The 22,831-nt window shown below is 35.1% G+C and overlaps 1 protein-coding gene across 1 annotated transcript in view; it reads left to right on the top strand.

The window, feature by feature from the left end:
- Positions 1–22,831, top strand: part of beat-Ib (beaten path Ib) — a 91,405-nt gene that overhangs the window by 28,542 nt on the left and 40,032 nt on the right. Inside the window, exon 2 of the mRNA XM_089463929.1 lies at positions 9,948–10,801. Coding sequence (XP_089320055.1) covers positions 10,732–10,801 — 70 coding nt within the window. The 5' untranslated portion in view covers positions 9,948–10,731. The remainder of the gene's footprint in view (positions 1–9,947; positions 10,802–22,831) is intronic.

The raw sequence follows: 22,831 nt of genomic DNA, 5'->3' as shown, positions 1-22,831 counted from the left end.
AAAAAAATTTTAGATTATTATAAAAATGTTAATAATAATAATAATAAAGATGTTTTAAAGTTTTTTTTTCCCATACATTATTTTTTTATTTTATTTTTTTTTTTTTTTTATTATTATTATTATTATTATTTTTTTTTTTTGTAATTATTTTATTAAAGATGAGGAAATAAAAATTAAATTTAAAAATATTTGTATATATTTTATTTATTTTTCCTATTTTGTTTTTATTTGTTTTATTTTATTTATATAAAACAAAAGTAATTATATGTTTGTAAGCCTTTAGTTGTAAGCCTTTCCGTTCACGTTGATTTTCAGAGATTACAGGGTATCATTAAACGTCGGCACACTCCAAACTCCATATTTACCTAGGCGCACACACTCTAATGCACTCACATTTGCCAACACACACACACACACACACACTTGAGTTTGACCTCCATTGCCTTGAAGACGCATCCGGCTTTCACCCTCGTTTTTTTTTTTAGAGTTGCCGACTTGTCACTTGCACTCGACGCTGACAGTTGGCCAGCAGCTTTCAGACTTTTAGCATTCAGCTTATTCTCTCCCTTTGCTGTTGCTGTTGTTGCTGTTGTAGTTACTGTTGCTTTCGACTGGCTCTGACGGTTGCATTTATTTATGCCGCAGCTAAACGAGGCTGACCTCCAGCTGCAGCTTCGCTTTAAGTAGCTGCCAGATAAAGTTGGAGCTTTAGTTGGCTGAGCTTTTTCGGTTTTTGGCAGCCGCAAAAACATTTTTCATTAATAAGCATGCACAAATTTTTGACTATCAAAATTATGTAGCTTCTCATATGAAAACTCTATAAAAGTTTTAGCCTCAGAGAATAGTGTGCGTGCGTGTGTGTGTGTGTGGAGTGAAATATTTAATTATGCATATATTATGTTTGCTCTTGAAATTAGGTTAGCTAACCGCACGCTAAGCTAAGGGCCTCCCCACTGCCCACCCCTCTGCCCTACCCTCTGTACAGGTTCGTAAATTTGTACATTTTTGGTTTTTTGAAATTTACGTAGCTAATAATTATTTAGTCGGTTTTGGTATTTACTGTAATTTGAGTGCCAGCTGAAGTGGTGCAGAGGCTGTGGATTCAGCTGAGTATTGCTTACACAAACTGTTGGCCATACAAATTTGGTTAATTTCTAAAGAGCTTTGCACCAAATTGTTGTGGCCGTATTTCATTTTAGAAACATTTTACACAATAATTGTGCAGAAATGTTTGTTTAAGTGGTCGAATAGAAATTTATTTACCTTTTGTGTACATACAAAAATATCCGTTATTCACAAAATAGAATCAGGAAAAGTTTTAATATACCTCTCGAATTTGGATCTTAAAGCCTAGACAACAATCTGTGAGCACAATAAATTTCTTAAGATATATAAAACGAAGTTCAAGCCACTTAAGTCGAACTATTGAAGCAGCGTCTGGAGACTCACTTATGAAGCGATCAAGTAGGTAACGGCAGAAGCAGCAGCAGCAGCAGCAGCAGCATCATTTGAGCTGGCCATTCGGTATTTTCATTGATTGCCACTTTACTAACAATTTCCATTGGCATGGAAAATGGGTTAAGGGAAAATCGTACGATAACAATACAAATTATAAATAACGATTTATCATGAGCTGCAGCTGCAATTTACCCCAGCAGCAGCAACAGCAGCATTTGCCAATTGCACACCTGAATAAACCAGACTCCAGGCAACCAGAGTGTGTGCATGTGTGTCTGTGTGTATGTGTGAGTGTGTGCTTCACCTAGCCAATTGCAAGACCTGAAGTAAAGCTGTGCCAGAGGGCACTTGAATGCTTGGCGAAGAAAGAGATGAGAAAGAGAGAGAGAGACAGAGAGAGTGAAAGAGAGGGGTACAATAAAAATGCCTGGCAATATAAAGCCAAATAAATTGCCTGTGGCAGTTGAGTTGAACGGATTGGCTGACTGACTGACTGACTGACTGACTGACGGTAGCTGAGACAATTTTTGAATACATATGTAAGTCGCGTATGAAAAAATGTATAAATATATAATTATACACCATATATACATAAGTGAGTTCATACATATGTATTTATATACATGATTGTCCTTATTCTGTTGAGAAACATTCTCAGTGTAAAACCTGCGTAAATAATCAGAATTTTATGTGAATCAATTATCCCACTTAGTTAACTATCAAGTAAGTTAGCAGATAAAAAATGGTTGAAAGACTGTGTTGCTCGCCCAAATAAAAAGAACCGACAAAAGTGGGCAACTGAATTGCATTTACCTAGAGTTTTATTCGGGCTAGAAATATATTATTCAAATTTACGCATACGCCGCATTGACCGCTGCCGTAGCAAAACTCTCAGGCGCCGTCTGAAAAGTCGAAATAAACTCGCTACGTTTACCGCTAATCGCTTCCCCACACACACACTTTAACAATTTATCTTGTGTTATTTTATGCGAAAAGTTTCGACAAGCCGAACCCCAATATTCAACTCGCCGCCTAAGCCGTTCGTGCACTCGCCTCAAATGGGGCATATGGGCTACCAGGGCGCATTTCGCATAGAAAATCGTGCGAATTATTTGCAAAAATATCAACGGCTTCGATTCAGCTGGGAAATTGGAAGCGACTGTGGGTAGCTGGCTATGAGATGCTGCACGGCTGTGTATGTTCGTGTGTGGCTGTGTTAATATGTATGTGTTTGACTAGCTAAGCATTAACTATATCAAATATATGTTAAAGCCTTAAAAGTGATTTAAGTAAGAGAGTGAGATTGAGAATAGAGTGAAACGAAGAGATTATTATAGAAACATTTACAAATAAATTAAAAAATTCAGTCTAAAGTATATGGTATTGTGAAGTTTATATCACTTACATAGAATATTTATATGATATAATTTAAATATCTGTATAACTTGACGATATGAATTTAAATTTGGAATTTGGTCATATATTTATATTTATAGATTTTTCATATTTATATTATATTTATATCATATATATATTTTTATATTTTCATAACTTCAGTACTTAACAATAAAATTTGTATTATTTACACATATTATTTAGATTATACTTTTATTTTATTTTTTAATTGAATCAAATATTATTTCCATTACATTTTCTTTATTCAATTTAATAGAATTGAATAATATTATGTATACATTTTAATATTATTGAGATTCTTTGTGGTATATTTTTATTTAATTTTGAAATTGTAAGTTTCCCAATCATTCAGCCCTTTTACCAGATATAACTCACATCCATTTCATATCTAATCCATCTCTTATTAACATTATTTGAAACATTTTCTCAATTCGTTTCATTCATTCCTTCAATTTGGAATTTCCTTCAACATACAATTGCCTTTGTGCCGCAAGCATAATGTTAACAACTTTTGAAATAGATTATGAAAGAGTTAAACGAGCTGTCGGCTCATTCAATTATCCAATTCATTTTCATAAACATTAAGTTGATTATAATCATTCAATATGAAAAGTGGACGAAAATTTCATTTGCTGCCCTAGGGCAAAAGTTGATGCAAAGTGCTGAAGGCCATTGTGAGATGTACCGAAAAACTCTTTCAATTCGTTCACACTCTTGGTAGTTAATTTAAACCAATTTGACATCATTTGGAAAAGCGTGTGGAAAACTGAAATGTTGCCCAGCTGCCCACTCCCGCTCGCCCATTGACCCAGCACACAATCCATTCCAATTAAACATGAGAGAGCGCATGAAGTTTAGGCAAAAACCAAAAACCAAATAAGCCCCAAAAGCCCAAGGACCATAATCTTTATGTTGAACCATATAAAAGGCCATGTGCGAAAATTACAAAATTAACCCAAGAGAATTGACCAAAAAAGACGAGGGCGAAGAAGTGGAAGAAGATGAAGAAGGGACAGAAGAGTAGCAGCAATAAGTAACAGCAGGACAAAGGATTTGCGTATGCGGTGGGTCAACAAAATGGTCGTAGAAAACTCAAGAGCCAAACTAAATGCAAATTTCAAAGTTAATCATGGTGAAATTATATGATATGGGTGGGCAACCAAATGTTGGGCGGGCCAATGGAAAAAACCCTTTCGCATTGTTCATTTGTCAAACTCAAAGCAGCAGCAGCAGCAACAGCAGCAGCAGAAGAAGAAGAAAATGAAGCAGCAGCAGCGGGAGGCAACAACAGCTGTTCCGTAGCCTTTTTGCCAGAACTGTCAAATGAGATTAAAATAAGCTTCGTTCGTCAATCGACTATGCTGAGCGGCGGAGGGAGAGGACGAGTGAAGGAGAGTTGCACACATGACAATGGAAGCATGTCGTTGAACGACTTACCCCTACGGAAAACTAAACCCCTCCACATCTACGGCTCCTATGCTCCCCCTCCCTCGATTGCTCTGCCCCTCATATAATGGCCACAGCAAATTTATAGCAGTTGTGCACTAAAAGGGTTTTTATCCACGCACAACAGCTTGACCAATAAAGCAACTAAGCGCATTTGTGCCAACTTCTTCTCTCTCACCAACCCTCTTAGCATATTCCATTCCATTCCACTCCCTTGATATCCCGTTACTTCCCTCCGCTTTATCCAAAACCCTCGAGTTGAACTGTGGAATTGCGAACAGAGGGCGAATATGTTTGGGAGGCAGTGTGCAGTAGCTCAGTTTATTGCCAAATTGAGTTCTGTGTGCGAGCTGGCAAAAGAGCATAAGAGAGCGGGAGAGCGGCAGAGAGGGGGAGTGCGAGAGGGGCTCTCTGTGTGCTTTGTTAGCTGCTGGACAGAATGTTGTCAACAACAGCTGCACAATTGAGATAAACTTCAATTTTCGTAAATTGTTTAGTTTATTGAAAAATGCGACAACTTGAAGGCTGCCATCAGCCACACGCTCTCCATTGCTCCGCCACGCCTCTCGCTAGCTCTGTCACCCACGCACCCGCTCTCTCTCTCTCTCTCTCTCTCTGTCTCTCTCTCGCTGCTGCTATATTAAGCGCTTTGAATTTTAATTCAATTTGATTTTAGTTTAGTTTTCAGCGCGCTGCTTCTGCTCAATTTATTGGCACATTTTATTTTACGAATTTATTGAAACGCGTTTCATTTTAGGTCCTTCGCTGTGGAAATTGGTTTCCCAACTGATGTGCATGTGGGTGTGTGTGTGGGTGGGTGTATGTGCCTGTTGGCCAGTTAAAAGCTTGGTTTATGTGCCACACACACACACAGACACACACACACACACTCGCACACTCACATAACCCTCAACAAGTCGAACATTTTGCATTTTCTTGCAACTCGAGCGTTGTTAATGTCAAATGGATTTTCCAACAGCTGGCGACAGTTGTTGACATTTTCTAGCTCTTTTATTGTTTAGTTCAGGGCTTAAATATGCTCAAAGTTCTAGCGGCAATATGACACGCAGGTGAGCTATGGCTATAAACCAATTTGATCAGCTTAAGGTTTGATCACAATTGCTAAATTATTTGCAAGGTTTTTTAGATATTTAAAAAAAAAAGCTTTATCGGGAAATATAAATTATATGCAATCGGTTCCATTGAAAATAAGTTTACTGAACTGCTTGCCGAGCTTATATATGTTCTTATTTTAGACCCAGACATCATATGGCCTTAAGCTTGGGAAAAGTACTTCGATTTGATAGCCAAGCACTAATTTCATCATATTTGAATTATTTAAATGAGCTAACAAAGTAGTAAAAAAAAAGAAGTTTTAAATATCAAGTATCCATTATATCGTACTTTCGTAAGTTTACCAAATCTTAAGCTACTTTTAACAGAAATATGCATTAAATGAAACAAAATTGAGCTTAAACAGGCATCTTTATGCTATTCAGATTAAACTTGAAAATATCTCAATAATTTTACTAGTCAAATTTATTATAATTTTGTTTTTCAATGAGAAAAAATGAGCTTAAATGTAAAAAAAACTAATATGCAATATTTTGTTTTATTATTAAGTAATATTTTATTGCTATTAATGGCGCTCAAAAGTTTTGTAATTTAAAGTTGAAATAACTTTGAAAGCAAAATAAAAATATGTACATATCGACATTCAGCTAAAAGTTGATGCTTTTATATTGTTTTGAACCATCAAAATATAATGCTAGACGATTAAGCTCTTTCACAGTGCTCAAAGTTAAATAAATACCGCTTCAGAGTCACAAAGCCAAACCCTCAAGGCGAGCTCTCTAAGAGCTGATAAAGAGCACCAGCAGCATCAGTTTAGAGCCCGCATAGCCCGCACACCAAAAATAACACACAAAAGCTCAAAGCTTGCACAATTTGGCTTGATGTTGTATGTGTGTGAGTCTATGCATGTGAGTGTTTGCACATATGTGAGTGTGTGTGTGGGGGAAACTGTTTAAGCAGTCGGCTCGTTCAATGCCATAATAGCTAAGGCAGCTTAATTGCACACTCTCTTGTGTGTGTGTGTGTGTTTGCCTGTATGTGTGTATGTGAGTGGCCAAACAAAAACGGCTAAAAAAATGGCAAATAAACAAGCCAAACGTGCCTGGAAAGAGGCGTGGCTCTACTTGGTTAAGAATAGGGTGAGAAAATTCATTATGTATTTTGCGCCTTGGATCAGAGCAGAGCATTTGCTGCCAAATGCTGCCATGTAACTAACTCACACACACACACGTACACTCGTTGGCTGCCTGAAGATGCCAATACCTTAACCACACAGACCAAACCCGGCCAACCCCCTTCCCCCTTATCCAACCAGCGGCCCCGTCGAGCAGGCACGTCTGTTGCGGTTTGGCGCTTGTTAATTTTACAGTGGAAATTGCTTTGGTATTTACAGTGCACTCGGGCAAAGACGCATTACAGACACGCCGCTAGCTCGCTGTAACACTCTATCTCACTCTCATTCTCTCTCTCTCTCTCTCTCTCTCTCTCTCTCGCAGTCGTTGCCTAGTCGCTTGTTGTGTTTGTTTTGTGCTATTTGCGCTGCATTTTCCATCGACAGCTGCTCAACATTTTCACGGAGCGTCTCTGCCGCTTGATTGTGTTTGCCCACAAGCTGACGCCTCGCCTGGCTCCCGCCTCTCCCGCTCTCGCCTCACCCTCCTCCCCAAAGTCCACCAAACCTGCTCCCTGCTGCACATAAAAGTGAAGCCTCTTCGGGCTAATCAAGAGCGGCACTTTGTTTGATGGCCCGCCAGAAAGTATGCTTTGGCATATTTTGTAACCTGCTTATCTCTAAACTAATTTGTTTCGCTCGCCCCCTCCCCCCATCCGAAACGATCAGGAATACGGGCTTTGGCCACACTTTCCCTCCACTGTCCCTTGGCCATTCGTTTGCTTCTGTTTTTTGTATTTCGCTGTGGTCGTCTTTTTATCAACTTTGCGGTGCGTTTCATTACTCAGACGACAACAGCAACAACAACAACACCGAATGACTATAAAACAATGCAGCAGCAAACGTAGTAGCCCCTCGCCCCGTCTCCTGTGGCCAACAAGCAAAAGTACTCTACGAGAATAAAACAAAGTAACTATAATAAATGTTTGCAAATAAATTTTGAGCTCTTATTTTGCTGTTGTTTTATTTTTGTTGCTTCTTTTTTGGCATTACAAAGAAAAAAAAAAAAAAAAACGAATGGAAGAAAAAAAAAATTTAAGCACTTTGCTTCGCACTGGTCTGAGCTCTGTATATAAAAAATATGCTTTATGTTGTGAAATTTGTAAATTTTGTGACTGATGAATATGAAAGAGAGAGTAAAGCAAGCAAACTAGATAGAGAAAGAGAGCGAGGGAGACAGAGATAGAAACATATTGCCAAATTATTATTTTAGTGAGAGGAAAAAAGTAAACTTATATCAACTCCTAACGAAGCCGTACGATTTGTGTAGGGAATTAGCTATATAAAGGAAATTTGTTTATATAAATGCATATACATATGTGTATGTGTTATGTGATATGCTAGATTTTTCAGATATATATTTTTCTAATTTTTTCTATTTATATATTTATATTTTATATTATTTTTCTTTAACCTTAATAAATATTAATAATAAAAAAAATAGAAATATAAATATATTAATAGAAAGATATCAAAATTTTTGTAAGTATTATCTTTATAATACAAATCAAATAAAACAACAATAAAATCTTTGTATTTCTAAGACATTTAAGTTATTTAGAAAAATTAAATAGCGCGTAAAATATTCTTTAGATTCGTATAATACATAGAAGTTACAATTGATCAATATCTTGTTTTTTTTTTTATTTTTTTTTTTTTTATTTAATTTATTTATTTATTATTATTATTTTTTGTAAGCTTACAACTTGTGAGCGAAAGAGATAAAATAAAATTTAAAATAATAAATAATGAAAAAAAAGGAAGCGAACTTGACTTTAAAAACTCTGCTCAAGCAAATAAAGTACAAATAAAAACAAGAATAAATCAACCGTTAGAAATAATACTAGTACTTATATGGCTAATAACTCAAGGCGCTATAAAACACACACACAAAATATATATAAAGGAAAAGGAAGTCTAACACACAGAGTAGCAGCTGGGAATCTACTGGCAGAAGCATTCACACAGTCACTTTTCACTTTTCAATCAGAAGCACAAATACTTGGGGTGTGGGCCTTGCGTGTGTGTGTGTGTATAGTGTGTGGCTGTGTGTATTCACGGTGTATTCTCAAGCGCATTTGGAGCTTAAAGGATTTACATTGAATACCGAATGCTGATACTTCATATGAGTTTAGTTTGCAGTTGGGTCGCGAACTGTCGCTGCCTGGAAACAAAAGCTGGCGAACGAGATTCTTCGATTTCCATAAGTGAATTTTTGGGCATGACGGCATGTGCTAAGAAGCCAGCCTGTCCTGGCCCCAATCCCCTTTAGGTATGGTTGTGTGTGGAGCTGAACTGAACTGAACTGAACTGAACTGAGAGCGAAAAGCCGTTGCCATATCATTGGGCAAATGGTGTCATGTACGATATGCGAGAATCGTGTTGTACAATTTCATGGCTTCGATTTTGCCAATTTGAAATGTAAAGTCAGCCAAGAGGGAGTTGCCCACTCACCCCACCACAAATCCGGCCCAAGGGGCGTGACTTTAAGGCTCGACTCCGTGACTGCGAATGATGGAGTTGAAGTTTAACAATTCGGCAGGAGCTTTGCCTGTGCATTGCGTATTTTGGTTTGCTAATGGGCAACATTTGGGTTTTGGAAATCGGTCGGAAAATGTGTGCAGTGTGTTCTTCCTTTGCTCTTTTTGATCTGCTCTTACATTGGCCCGGGCTATGCTAAGACTGTGCAGCTTAAAGACTCTACCAATGATTTATGAGGATTTATGAGTTTGACTGGTTGAGATGATTGGATTTATTAGACAGACTGAATGTGGAATGGATGTCATGAATTTTTATGCCTCCAAATGTATTTCAATTGAATTATATGTGCAAAAAGTGTTTAAATATTAAAAGAATATTTATGAAGTGAAAAAATGAGTAGAAAATTGATTGTAAACATTGTGAATTTTAAAGGAAAATTAAACGATTTTTTATGATCTGAAATGTTATTATCTGTAAAAAATACATATGTATTAGTAATAAAAATAATATCATTTTCTATTTTCTTTTATACAAATATTTACTTTTATTTTTGAAAGAAAAAAATGCAAAATTAGATATAATAATAATCACTGAAATATTGATTTTATTTAAATTGTGTAAAAACAATTACTCATATTTCTAAAATATAAAACATTAATAATTTTATAATAAATAATATTAATAAATATTGAATAATATTTTTAGCATATGAAACAAAAATATAATAAATAAAAATAAATATACATATTTTTTTTAATATTTAACTATTTTTATATTTTATATCCATTTATATTTATCATACAAACTATTATAAAAATATATTCAGAATTCCTAAATTTATGCTCTATATATAATATCTAATATAATATATAATTTATCACCTATTCTCAAATGCTTTTAGCTGATGAAAACTCTGATTACCCCTGGCTATGCTTACATAAATCGATGCGACTGGCAGCTGAGAAAAGTGAAATCATATGAGGAAAAGCATCCAAAGGGAGAAGAAGGAAAGTCTTTCCGCTTAACGGCATAAAGAGGAAGTTAGTGCAGACCGGAAATGAATATGCAAAACCGGTAAAAAGGATATGAAAAATGCAAATAACCAAATCGAGTTCAATGCAGAATTCACAATTCAGCTAACCTCAAACGTATTTACACCAGCCAAACCCCGTACGAACACGTACACGAGCCACTGTGCTGTAGATGGCTAATTGTGGTTGAAAAAAAGAAGAAAAAAACATATACAAAATTGCAAAAATTGAAGTAAAGCGCAAAACGGAATCCAGCAAAAGCAATGTCAAAACTCATATGAAAATATGCTTTAAATGCGACCGCAAAATAGAAAACCGACTGGAAAAAAAAGAGAGAAAATAATCAAAGGGAAAAAAGGAAATTGCGATTGCGATTGCGGGCAGAGAGAAAGCGGGCGAAAACTCGATAGAAAAAAAACAGAGGGGTTGGAAAACAAAAACAAGAGATTGCAAATGTAAAAATTGATTTCTGCGGTTTTAACAAGCGGATATTGTGCGCATATATGGCTGCAAATCGTTGCGGCTAATAACGGGATAACATATATATATAAAGAGTAACAGCAAAAACTAAAACAAAAACTAGTTCAAAAACTTATAAATACATAAATAAATAATAAACGTTTAATCCGTTAATCGCATTGGAGAGCAAGCGGAATGCAGCCGAAGGCAATGCAACTCTGTCAGGTTTTCATCATCTGTGTGGCCTGCCTAACAACTCTGCCAGGTGAGTTAAATAGCTGAGCATTCAGCTCTCTCTCTCTCTCTCTCTCGCTCTTTCCCCCTCTCTTTCATTCTCATTCTCTTTGTGCCTCTCCGCTCTAAGCAATTAACTGTGCAAATTCATATGCACTAATTGGTTCTCTGGGTCGCATATTTGTGGTTTCGTAATATTGTGGTCTATCTAGATTGCTGCTGTTGGTGGTGGTGCTGTTGCACAATTTGCCACATCCGCTACTGGCAACTGCAGTAACCACAGTAAATGTCATAAACAACCTCAACGTTTTGGTATATGCAACACTCCACAAAACAAACGCTGGCAAATATGAAAAGCCGCAAATTAATCAGTGTTGCTAAATGAAAATGAGAATTACTAATTCTCTAATTAACATTCAACTTTTTATAAAAAAATAAAAATAATAAAGAAAAGTAGAGAAAATTCCCAAATGAATATTTATCCGCTTATAACACATGCTTTCACATCACATTTCAGCTCAATTCATTTATTATATTGTTCACAATTTTGTTACTCAAATTCTATTCGATTGTTGGCTTATTGTAATGCTCAGGTAATTCGCGCAGTCGCCATTTGATTTTTCATATTTTGCTCAATTTCGATTGCTTTCTGACGGCTTTTATGACTTTCCAACACTGCGCAATGCCAGCTGAAAAAGCGTTTTTTTTTTTTTTTTAGCCTCTTTTTGTCAGTGTTTGCTATTCATAAAAACTTTTCATTATTATTTTCCTGCATACTTTTTTTTTGCTCTGAAAATTGTAATTTAATGCAATGGGATATTCCAGTTGCTGCCACGCCTCCGCGCTCCTCGACGCTCCTCGGCGCATTTCACTTGAGTTCATTTCAGTTCAGTTTTTCAGCTTCTGCTGCTCGACGCCGTCTGACACTTTGGGCAAAATGCTTGTTGCAGCGCGTTGTCGCTTTGTCTGCATTTCCGGCTGACTTTAATAACGTTTTACATTTCCGCTACGCTGCCTAACGACTAACTTTCTTTTATTTATATATGTATAGAAGTCTTTATGCTAGTTTTTCTTAAAGCAGTTGCTTAACAACGCTGAACTTGAATGTCGCCTCTGTGAATGCTTTTGGCACGACACAAGTGCATCGAGGGCGTGGCTTACTGTGGGTTGGGCGTGTTACTTGTTTTTTTTTTTTTTTTTTTTTGACTGGTAGGCAATTCATCAAAGCGACTTCCGTTTCCGGTCTGGGCCAATGCCATAATACAACAGCTTGATTTTGACTCTGTTGCGCCTTTGACTGACATGCGGCCATGCGACGTGCCAGCAAGTTGGTCATATTTTTTAGACAGCCGTAATACACACACATACACACACACACACTACTTGCACGCAGTAAAGCCTAGCAACGAAGCTTGTTTAAAAATTCCAATCACGTCGCGCGTATCCTTCACTAGGCACGCATTTCAATGGCCAACTAAGATCGGGCCGCTGGTTAGTGGGTGTTATGGCATGACTGTGTGGGTGTGTGTGTATGGGTGCATGGGTGTAAGTGCTACGTCACGCGTATGTGGCACACACAAAAATTATACGCGAGGTTACATTCACAACTTGTGCAAATTTCGAAAAAAAGAAGTAAAAAAAAAAAAAAAATAATATTTTGAACGTGTCATGGATTGAATACATTTTACGAATTTTTATATAGCACCAGAAAATTTAAAAGTATATGCCACATATGCAACCAGATGCCTTAATGTTATCAAATTTATTTTCTATTCTTAGTTTGGCGAAGATAATGCTTTTCAGATTTAAAAATTAGTTTTCAAATATTGCTAAAAATAATTAATATATGAACGTTTTAATTAAAAAAAAAAAAAACTTTTAGCTTTCATCTATTTTTATTAAAGACTTTTTTTTTAGAAAAAATATTTACAATTATTTTAAATGATTTAATCAACATTAAAATTTTATAAATTTGTAACTCCAATTTAATTAAAGACTTTTTTTTTTAAGTCTTATTAATTTTGTATTCTCCATATTTATATTTAATATTTATAATTTATTCAACCTTTAAATTTTTATCATTTGCAATTTATATTTAATTTGTTTAAGTTTATATTTTAATTAATTTTATATATATATATATATATATATATATATATATATATATATATATATATATATATATATATATATATATATATATATATATATATATATTTTTTTTTTTTTTTTTTTTAATATCTATTTTTTGTTAATTTTTAGATATTGATAAGCTTTTAATTTTGTATTTTAATGTATTTTTTTTTTTTTTATTACATTTTGAATAAAAATTTAAATATCATTTTATTATATTTTGTTTTATTTTAAAACATTTTGTTAAAGATATTTAAATATTTATGAATTATAAAAACTTCTTATATTGATTTTAAATATTAATTATTTAATATATTTATTTATTTTTCTTTTTTTCGCTTTTGGTGCTATTTACGGTGCCTTTTATTTGCTTTTTGTTTTCTTTTTCTATTACCTTGCTTTACAAATATTTACCAATTTTAATTATTGATGTCATACATTTCATTTAATTTTTTCAACTATTTACTTTGTTCATCTAACCAAATACTGTCGGTTCGCCCCTCGTCTGGTTTGGCTTATTATTTTTGTTTGGGCTATTTCGCTTAGCCTTTTACTGGCTGTGGTGGCTCATTTGGGCGCCTTTACGCTTGTTGCCCAGCACTAAACTTTTGACACACAGTAACACGCACACACTCACACACTCATACACACACACACACATCTTGTTGTTGTGGCAGGCACGCAACGTTGGCGACGACTGCCGGAAATGCCAAGCACAACGTTCCCAAAGCCTGAACAACAAAAATCAACTGTTGGCATGTTGACGATTCTCTTTGCCTCCCAAAACTCCGTCACCTCATCAACTTCCAGCACTTCCCCCTCCCCCTTGCTTTCCCCTACACTTTGTCGTGTGCTTCTTGCTGTTTTTTTCTGTGCTTGGGTTTTTGGAATTTTTGCCAGCGTAATCACGATTAAACTGTCAACGGCATACTAATTAGATTTTTATTTTTATTACGCTATGACAGCGCCGCGTGACGGCGTCACCAGACGTCCTGCGTGTTCTATGTGCTACGTCTGCGTCTCCTACGTCCTGTGAGTGCTGCCTGTGCTGTCTGTCCCGGTCTGCTTGGGTCTGGCCTGGTCTGGCTTGGTCTGGTCTGGCCTGCAGGGAGCTCGCTGCTTAGCTGGCCCTGGCTCTGGCTCTCTGCTCACAATCCACGGCCGCCGCATTATTCGCTGAGGCGTGCGTGCCTCGCATGACCAAGTGACAGACCACCATCATAGAGCTAGCTGGGTGCAGCAAGGTCCTGCCTCTGCTACTTTGTGATTTATGCCTTATCATATTTATGAAAATTATTGTTATTGATGGTATTCAATATAATGGGGCATAGAAAGGACCAAAAAGTAGCTGATTGATTGAAGCATTAAGATCTAAAAACTTTGCCACTTGCGCCAATTGATTTAAAGAACAAACATAAATACGTAAACGAGAGGATAAAGCACGCAGACAACCAATTAAGTGTCCTTTAGCTGTGATAATTGATTCAAGGAGCTGCATTAGTGCGAGTCAAGCGCTCATATTTTGTGCTCAAAAGGTTTTTAGTGGCAGACGAAGAAACGATGAGCTGTCTATACTCTATGAGTATGTTGCTGCAAAGGGTAGAATGATTTTGTGAATAAATAACTAACTCAGAAAGGGTATTTGATAAATGTATTTATGAAATATTTTTTATTTATTTTTTTTTTTTTCTGAGCTATAATTAACTTTCATAATTAACTTTCATAATTAATTTAAAAAAAAAAATAGAAAACATAATAAAAAATACAACAACAAAAATAAATAAAAATAAATAAAATAATCAGAATTAATCCAAAAACCTTTATATCAGAAATTACTTTTATTTAAATTAAATTTATCAATCCTTAAAAAAAAAATATGTATATTTAAGTTATATGCCAGCCTATTTGATTTAACTAGGGTATTTTTCTCTACACTTCACTTTCAAGTTGATTTTCTTTTTCTATTTTCTATTATTTTTTTTTTTCACTCATATTTTCTTTGCCCCTTCACTTCAGTTTTTCTTTTATTTCTCTCGTTTTTGGTCAATTGTTGATTGTGTTGGGCTGTGTTTTTGTTTGGGGTCTATATTACTTCCAAGCTGTTGAATGCGTCATCGTTCTCAAGCAAAATATACCCCGTGCAGCTTGAGCCGTAGTCACCTGCCTGCGTTGCCACCTCGTCGCACAATGTTTCTTTGTCGCTTGGCTTTTGTTCAAGTTTTGTTGTTTTTTCTCCTCCCCTCTCACACTCTCCTTTTTTTTCATTAAGTTCTTACCGGCTCAGGAAGTGAAATGTTTTGTTGTGTTTTGGGTTGCAGCTGCTGTTGTTGTTGTTGCTGTTGTTGTCGGTGCGTTGGTCCAAGTGCTAATGCGGCCAGACAATGGCGCCGGCTGTTTGCGGGCGTTGGGGGAGTGGCCCGTATTTTCCTAGCCCACTTTTCAGCGCACAGCAGAAAAAAAAGAATTGAATGAAAATATGGAAAAGTAGTACATTTTTTCGTGTTGTTGTTATTGTTGTTGTTGTTGTAGTTGCTGCTATATTTTTTTAATGCACTCAGCAAACGTTGCTGCCTGCCGCCAATTACAAATGCGCAAATATTTTTGCTTGCAATTTAAAATAATTATTGTATTTGCATGTCCAACAACCCAGCGTTGTTTGGGCTAGTGTTGTTGCTCGTATTATAGTTGTTTTAGTTGTTGGCCATTATGTGTGCTATATGCTTTAGCCTTTCACAGCAAGCAAACCAACATTGCTGTTGTTGTTGCTGTTTTTGTTTTTGACTACCCGTTGTAGTTATGAAGCTTTGTAAGTCCACATTTTGTGGTTTGCTTTTCAATTTATACACATGCACGAACACACACAAGCACACACACACACACATATACATATGTACTCAGTCCAAGCTTCCTCCTTTTACACTGCTGCTCACCTCACCTATGTTTAAGGTATGGCTATTGTTTGGCTTTCGTCTCCCGTTCTGTTGTGTTGATTTTATTTTTTTCGATTTTTGGTCTAAGCAGCTAAAAGCTTAAAGAAAATAATCCGACCAGCTCAACTTAAAAAACAACACACACACACAAAAAAAAGGAGAAGAAAAAGAAAGAAAAAAAAAAAAACAAAGAACTCACTGGAGTTGCTTAAGAGCACAAAGTTGGGTATTTAGTAAAGCTTACGAAGTAAAATTGATATTTTCCATAAAGAATTTAATATAACAAAAATTGGAAAATTTATTAAAATTCAAAAAGTTTGACAAAATATGAGAATGGAAAAATATGAGAAGAAATAAATTAATAAATATTTATTGAATTTAGAGTATCGTATCTTGTTTGTCTCTAACTTTTATTGGCTTTCGATTGAATTTCGTGACTTATTTACTGCTGAATACAGATTCATTTGTGTTGGCATTTATGCAAAAACAATAATATATTATGGCCAAAACAAGTTGCCATAAAGTTTTTTTTTTTTTTTTTTTTTTTTTTTTTTTTTTGCTGAATTGCATTTCAAGTTTATCGCATTGAATTAAAAATCATATTCAGTCATAAAAAGCCACACACATAATCTGAAAGAAACTTTTAAGTAGTTCGCCGTATCAGAAATTATAATAAAGACAAAAAAAAAGCAGCGCATGGAATACCTAGCCATAATATCTTGAGTAATATGCGTCATCCAGCCACAAAACAAAACAGTAAAAATTATTAACTATACTAAATAAAATAAATGTATTTATGTATAAACGAGGAACAAGTCGAAATTGATATCAGCTCGGGACGCAAACAAAAAACTAAAAGAAATCAAAAAATTGTTGATGAATATGCAGAAAATTTGCTGAAAATATATTCCAAGCGGGAAGTGAGGGAAAAAAGGGAAGAAAACTTTTCGACTGTTGAATTAAACGCGCCCTATGGAGTTGGCGTCAGTTGTGCGGTCGCGTCTGCAACAGATTTACGTCATCATCTTCATCATCATCAGAAACTCATCATAATCGTCATCAACAGGCAGCAGACGTGACGGCACCGAAATTAATATACATTTAACATATGTATATACATATGTAGATATGTATGGATCTATATAAGCTTGTATGTGTGATGGATGTGTCTGTGCATGTTTTTTTTTTCTTTGTTTTTGTGTCGGCTCGTGTTTTTGGTAACCAGCTGATGATTATTTTGATATATTTATATATAAATATATGTATGCATATATTGACAAAAGTGTGCCGGGCATTGCGTATTCATATTCGCACTCATTCACAAAGCTTTTGAATAATGCTAATTTCATATGTTATTTAGTTGAATACATTTGAAGCGATTATTCAGAGGGGAAATTCGAGGAATATATTGCGGAAATATTATTGTTTTACCATTAATTAGCAGGTGATATTCGATTTTGAGGCTGAAAGTAGGTTTTCGTTTTATCACTCTGAGAAATTCAAAAGCTAAAGTAAATACTGAGACTTTGAATTAGTTTCTATGAATACTTCCAATATATCTGATGTAAGTTACTGATTGATATATACTAATATTAATATTTTTTTCCATTTATTTTATTTAATTTTTCTATATCTTTTTGTTTTTTTTTTTTTTTTCATCTATATTAATTTTTATAAACAACTCATAGATGATATATGTATGTATATTATTTATAGTTTGGATTTAAGTTGTATTTTATTAACATGTTTCTTTTTTTTATAAATTTGAAATATTTCACTTTTTTTTACTTTTTTATTTATTTTTAATATACGATTTTTTAAATGTTCACACTTTATTAAATAATTATTTGTATATTTATTTTTATTATTTTTTTTTAAATAAATTATTTTGATTTCTATTCCTTTCTTATTTTATTTTTTTTTTTTATTTATTTTTATATATATTTTTTTTAATTATACTATTTCTTCAGTATATAGTCTGTAACTTATTTTCATAAAATCAAATTATCTTTATTCATAAATTTTTTTTTCTTTATTTATTTATTTTTTTATTTTATGCTTTTTTTGTATTTTATTTTTGAACATAGAAAAAGTTTTCTTGTCTTAATATTTCTTAATATTTTTATATAGGAATAAGACATATTTTCCTCTTTTATTTTGTTCTTAAGAAATTTACATTTTTATTGCTTACTTTTAGCATGCAGCCACTGTATTGAAAACTTTGTCAATAACTCAAAACCAAAACGCAGCATGAAAATCTACCGCACATTAAAATCACTTTAAAAATTGGCCAACTTTTGCGGGCAGTCAGCGCAAGGATTCCATTATAAAATATGGCATACCCCTAACAGGTTTTCTGTTCACATTTCTAACATACATATATACATATATACATAGATATGTATGTATATTCAGCTGTTTGCTTGTGGCTGGAGTCTTTGGTTTCTTTTTATTATTATTTTGCACAATGAACGCACTTGGCGCACATTAAATAAACCCCCAAGAAGCATTTATCAAATTTCTCTTTATAAATATTGTCGAGCCAGCGAGACTATGACTATATATATATACATATATACCTCATTCTCTCTCTCGCTCTTTGGCTGCGTGTGTATTTTTCAAACATTTATAAAAACGTCAGGTACTGCGGCAAGTGCCAGGTGGCTGGTGGCTGATGGCTGTTGCTGGCAGCAGTTGAGGCAAGGCAAGGCAAGGCAAGGCAAGGCTAGGACTGGGGTAATGCGCGCTTAATGACAGCAATGAAGATGCCAAAATGATAAACAGCAAAACAGCGGCCCAAAAGTGGCCGCAGCCAAAAAATGTTGGACTTGGACAACCCAAAATAAAAATGAAAAAAAAAAAAAAAAAAAAAATTGCCACATACAAACAAAGCAAAGCGAGAGAAAATCCGGAAAAACAAACAAATGTCGAAAACAGGAAAAATGTGTTTGTTCATTTAATAGTGGGTGGTCGAACATGGCGGTTAGCCAGGACTATAAAATCTTAATGCTTATGCATGGCCAACAAGGCTAAAGGAACATTTTATATTGATCGAATCTAAAATATAGATTGCGTGACTTGGATAGATAAAGTCAATGGGTAAACAACTTGTAAATAAAAAATATTTTAGAGAGCGAGAGAGAGTGAAACAGATATCGCATATCACTCTTTCCTTTTCATATCACTCTCTAAATGGTGTGAAGCTCAGCAGTTTTGATTTGCTCAGCTCTTGCTAATGAATCTATGCTAATTGAAATTGATGCTCAACTAATTATTCCTAGCTATTTCGAGCATGCATAACAACTCTCGTCATGTCTTCTTCTCATTTACTCATTTCTGCAAATCAATAAATTACTCAGCTGCTCAAATTGGCTATAGTTTTATGCTCGTGACTTTTCTAATCTTTGAAATGCTCAACCATTATGACGATATTTGTTGTTTGCATCACAGTCCACAACAACATCATCATCGTCTTCAACATCATCATCATGGTGTTCTGCTGGCATCGTTGCCTTCTGTTTAATGAGTTGACTTTTGTTTTGTATGCCCCATTCACAGTCTGCAGCCTTCCCCTTTCCCAGCATTCCATGGCTTATTGATAACAATAAAAAACAACAACAACAGCAATAACGAGAAGAAAGCATCCTATTCAAATGGTTCTAGCTTTGCATTGTGAATTGTGGATCTATCTATCTATTCTTGGGCATTGTGTGGCCCGACGACAAGTCAAGGCGATGAAGAGAGATGAATCGCTGACGAGGCCATGAGAAGCTATTTTAATGCTTACTACTTGCTGAAGATGTTTAAGAGGGTAGATTGTTTTTATCTATTGAAATATTTAGTTGTTGAAAATAAAATTTTATTTATTGCCGATAAACATCAAATGAGGGCAAGGGCTGGCAATGATAGATTATGATTAAAGAGACTAGCGCTAATGAAAAGATAACGTATGACCGAATTAGCCAACCTAAGGTACATTAAAGATCCTTGTCCTTGCCAGTCTAGCATACACCTTTCGAACACTACTTTTGCTTTGATCCATTGGGCATTCGTTCGACCATCAGCGCTTTGCACCCCGGGCACACTTTAAATGTCAATTAGTTGTCAAATGTTTTATGCAGCTGGACACAAATAAAAACGATGAAATACCAGCCGGAAAAGAAAACAGAGAGACAGAGAGAGAGAGAGAGAGAGAGAGAAAAAAAGACAAAAGCAAAGCAGGGGAAGAAATTGAAGAATCTGTAGCAGATGAAAAACTTTTCAGCATTTGTTTGTGGAAAAAGCACAATGTCGAAATAATAATAATTTATAACTATCAATGTCATAAGTTCATGACATGCTCATCAATCAATGCATTAGACAGCTCAACACTGGCTCTGATGGGGCGCAAAGTTTGACTCACCCTCCGCCCCCTCTCTCAACCCATAAAAAAAAAAAACCAGTCGACGTGGCTGTAGCTGCTGTTGTTGTCATACAAGGAAAGTTTTTCTCGCCTTTGGCTGCCTCGCGGCGCATTTCTCATAATTTTCTATTGCATGCGAATTTCCACGCTACAATTGACAGCAATTGCGTTTTGCGTCCTTTCGACAACTGCGTCGGGTATTTGCCGAAAGTTATCGAAGTGTATTGGCAAAACATTCCAAAAGTTTTCTGTGTGTGTGTGTGTGTGTGTGTGTGTGTGGCAAGCCATTGAAGGGATGAGGTAGGAAAGCGCTAAAATAGTTGATTGAGTTTTATTTCAATACATTTGGGTTTTCAGTAAAGCAGGAACAATCGATGGAAGTTGTCAGTTTGAATTATTTCGTAATTTATACGAATTGGGAAAATCGAATTTTCGCAGAAATATTTTAAGGAAATTAGAACAGAGAAAGCGTAAAAGGCTATTTTTTTTTTTTTTTTTTTTTTTTTTTTTTTTTTTTTTTTTGGTTCTCATATATTCTTACAGCCAATATCTTCCAGTTTCCCAAAATATACTCTAAAAATATAAAAAATTACACAAAACTTAAACGAATCATAAAAATATTATTTTATTAAAAACTAAAAATTTGACAATTTATTCTAAAAATAAAAACAATCTCGAAAATGTTGTGATGTTCTCTTATCATACCCCCAAACAAAAAAAAACAAAAAACCAAAAAAAAAAAAAAAAACGCCCTATACTAAAATGTGCCAAAGCCCATTCAATAGTCTCAAATTTCTGGAATTTCCATTCGAAATAGTGCAAAACTTGTATTTTGAAGCTACAGGTGTTGTTGTTGTTGTTTTATATACAGACTGTCATTTTAATTTGTTTTCTCTTATTTCACTTTACATTTTGCATTTCCCTTTTGCGTTCATTGTTATTACATGTTGCTGCTCTTGTTGCTGCTGCGCGTGTTCCTTATCCTGCTCACGCCCAGGGCTTATTCAAATTGACTCAATTTTTGTTAAATTTCCGTTACAGTACATTCCATATATTTATGCGCGGAATGAATCTTTGCTGCCAGAGAGAGAGAGAGAGAGAGAGAGAGAGAGTTGCAGCCAAATGGTCTTTTGCCAGCAATTTTACGTGCTGAAAGGGGCGAACCGGGCACACTCCACGTTTCACTCTCTCTCTCTTTCTCTCTCACTCTCTCTCTCTCTCTCCTCTTTCGCTCTCATGGCTCACGCTGCACGGCATGTCGCCTGGACTGCACGAGCTGTCCTGTTCTTAATCCTGGCCAGCGGAATGTGTCGGCGCAAAAGCCAATTTAAAAATGCCAACAATGATTTATTTTATGTTTCGCTCATTCTCTCTTTTCCAATTGCTTCGCACGTAAGTGAAGAAATTTAAATGCCTTACGACAGTGCGCTTTAATTTAAACAATTAGCCCTAATGATTAACCCTAACAAGGACAGCGCACACACAATCACCACCACACACACACACACACACACATATGCATATAGGGCCGTCTGCGCTATGTAGCTAATAAAAGTTAATGACTTAATGCGCCGGTTCAGGTTCCGTTAGGGCTTGCGTGTTTTCGACCAAGTGGCAAAAGTCGCATAATTAAAACAACAGTAACAACAACAACAATGGCTTTCATGTTGTGCCCACTAAAAACTAGTGCTAACAGCTCTATTTATATAAACGGCTCAGCAGCCGCAGCAGCAGCAGCAGGAGTAGCAGCAGGAGGTAGCGGCTCAGCAAAGCGACAAAGTCATTGACTTCCTGTCCCTGTTCCCTATCGCGAAATGCCGTTAGAGCAGGCGGCCATAATAGAATAAGGCCGACTGGTGTGGCTGGCTGAAATCAGGAAAACCATGTGTGTGCTAACAACACTGCAGTAAAGGCGCAATTAAAGTACTCGGAGACACGGGACAGAACAATAAAAATGAACAACAACACAAGCAGGCAGAAAACGAAAAAAAGATGGGGGGGAAAGTAAAAGCCACAAGATGAATATTGAATGCTCTACAAAAAAGTATGGGGGCTTGTGGATTGAAGATGGCGAAATGAAACAAAGAGATATGCAGATAAATGCTAACTCCCCATCCATTAAAGTCTTACTAAGGGTCTGACTTACTTAAGTCCCAGTTTACAGTTTAGTCGGTCAGTCTTGTAGGCCAAGTTCATTTACTTGTCTTCGTCTTAACCAAAACAAACTTTTATTTATTTTCAAGAAAACTATAAATATAAATTATAAATTATTTTCAATAAAAAATTGTATTTTGGTTTAGCATTTTTTATTTTTTTATTATTTTTTTTTTTTATTTTTATAAAATTTGAAGCCACCTGAGTAAATAAAACTTGTTTAATAATTTTAATTTTTTGAAATCTCTCTCTTTCTCTAAGTGAAGCTCTTTTTCATATTGTATTAAATATATATAAAGATGTAAATAATATATTCATTCATTTTTGGGTTTTCAAATTTTCCAAAATTTCTTTAAAAATGTTTGTGTGTAAAATTAATTGGTATCACATATTCTCTATCATTATTATATAAAATTTTCCAAAAATTCGTATGTATGTATAT

Source organism: Drosophila arizonae, chromosome 3 (assembly GCF_054131065.1).
Source record: "Drosophila arizonae isolate 15081-1271.41 chromosome 3, UAZ_ARI_1.0, whole genome shotgun sequence".
In the NCBI taxonomy this organism is placed as follows: Eukaryota; Metazoa; Arthropoda; class Insecta; order Diptera; family Drosophilidae; genus Drosophila; species Drosophila arizonae.
The sequence above is the reverse complement of the archived record's forward strand: the minus strand, read 5'-3'. Positions and strand labels throughout refer to the sequence as shown.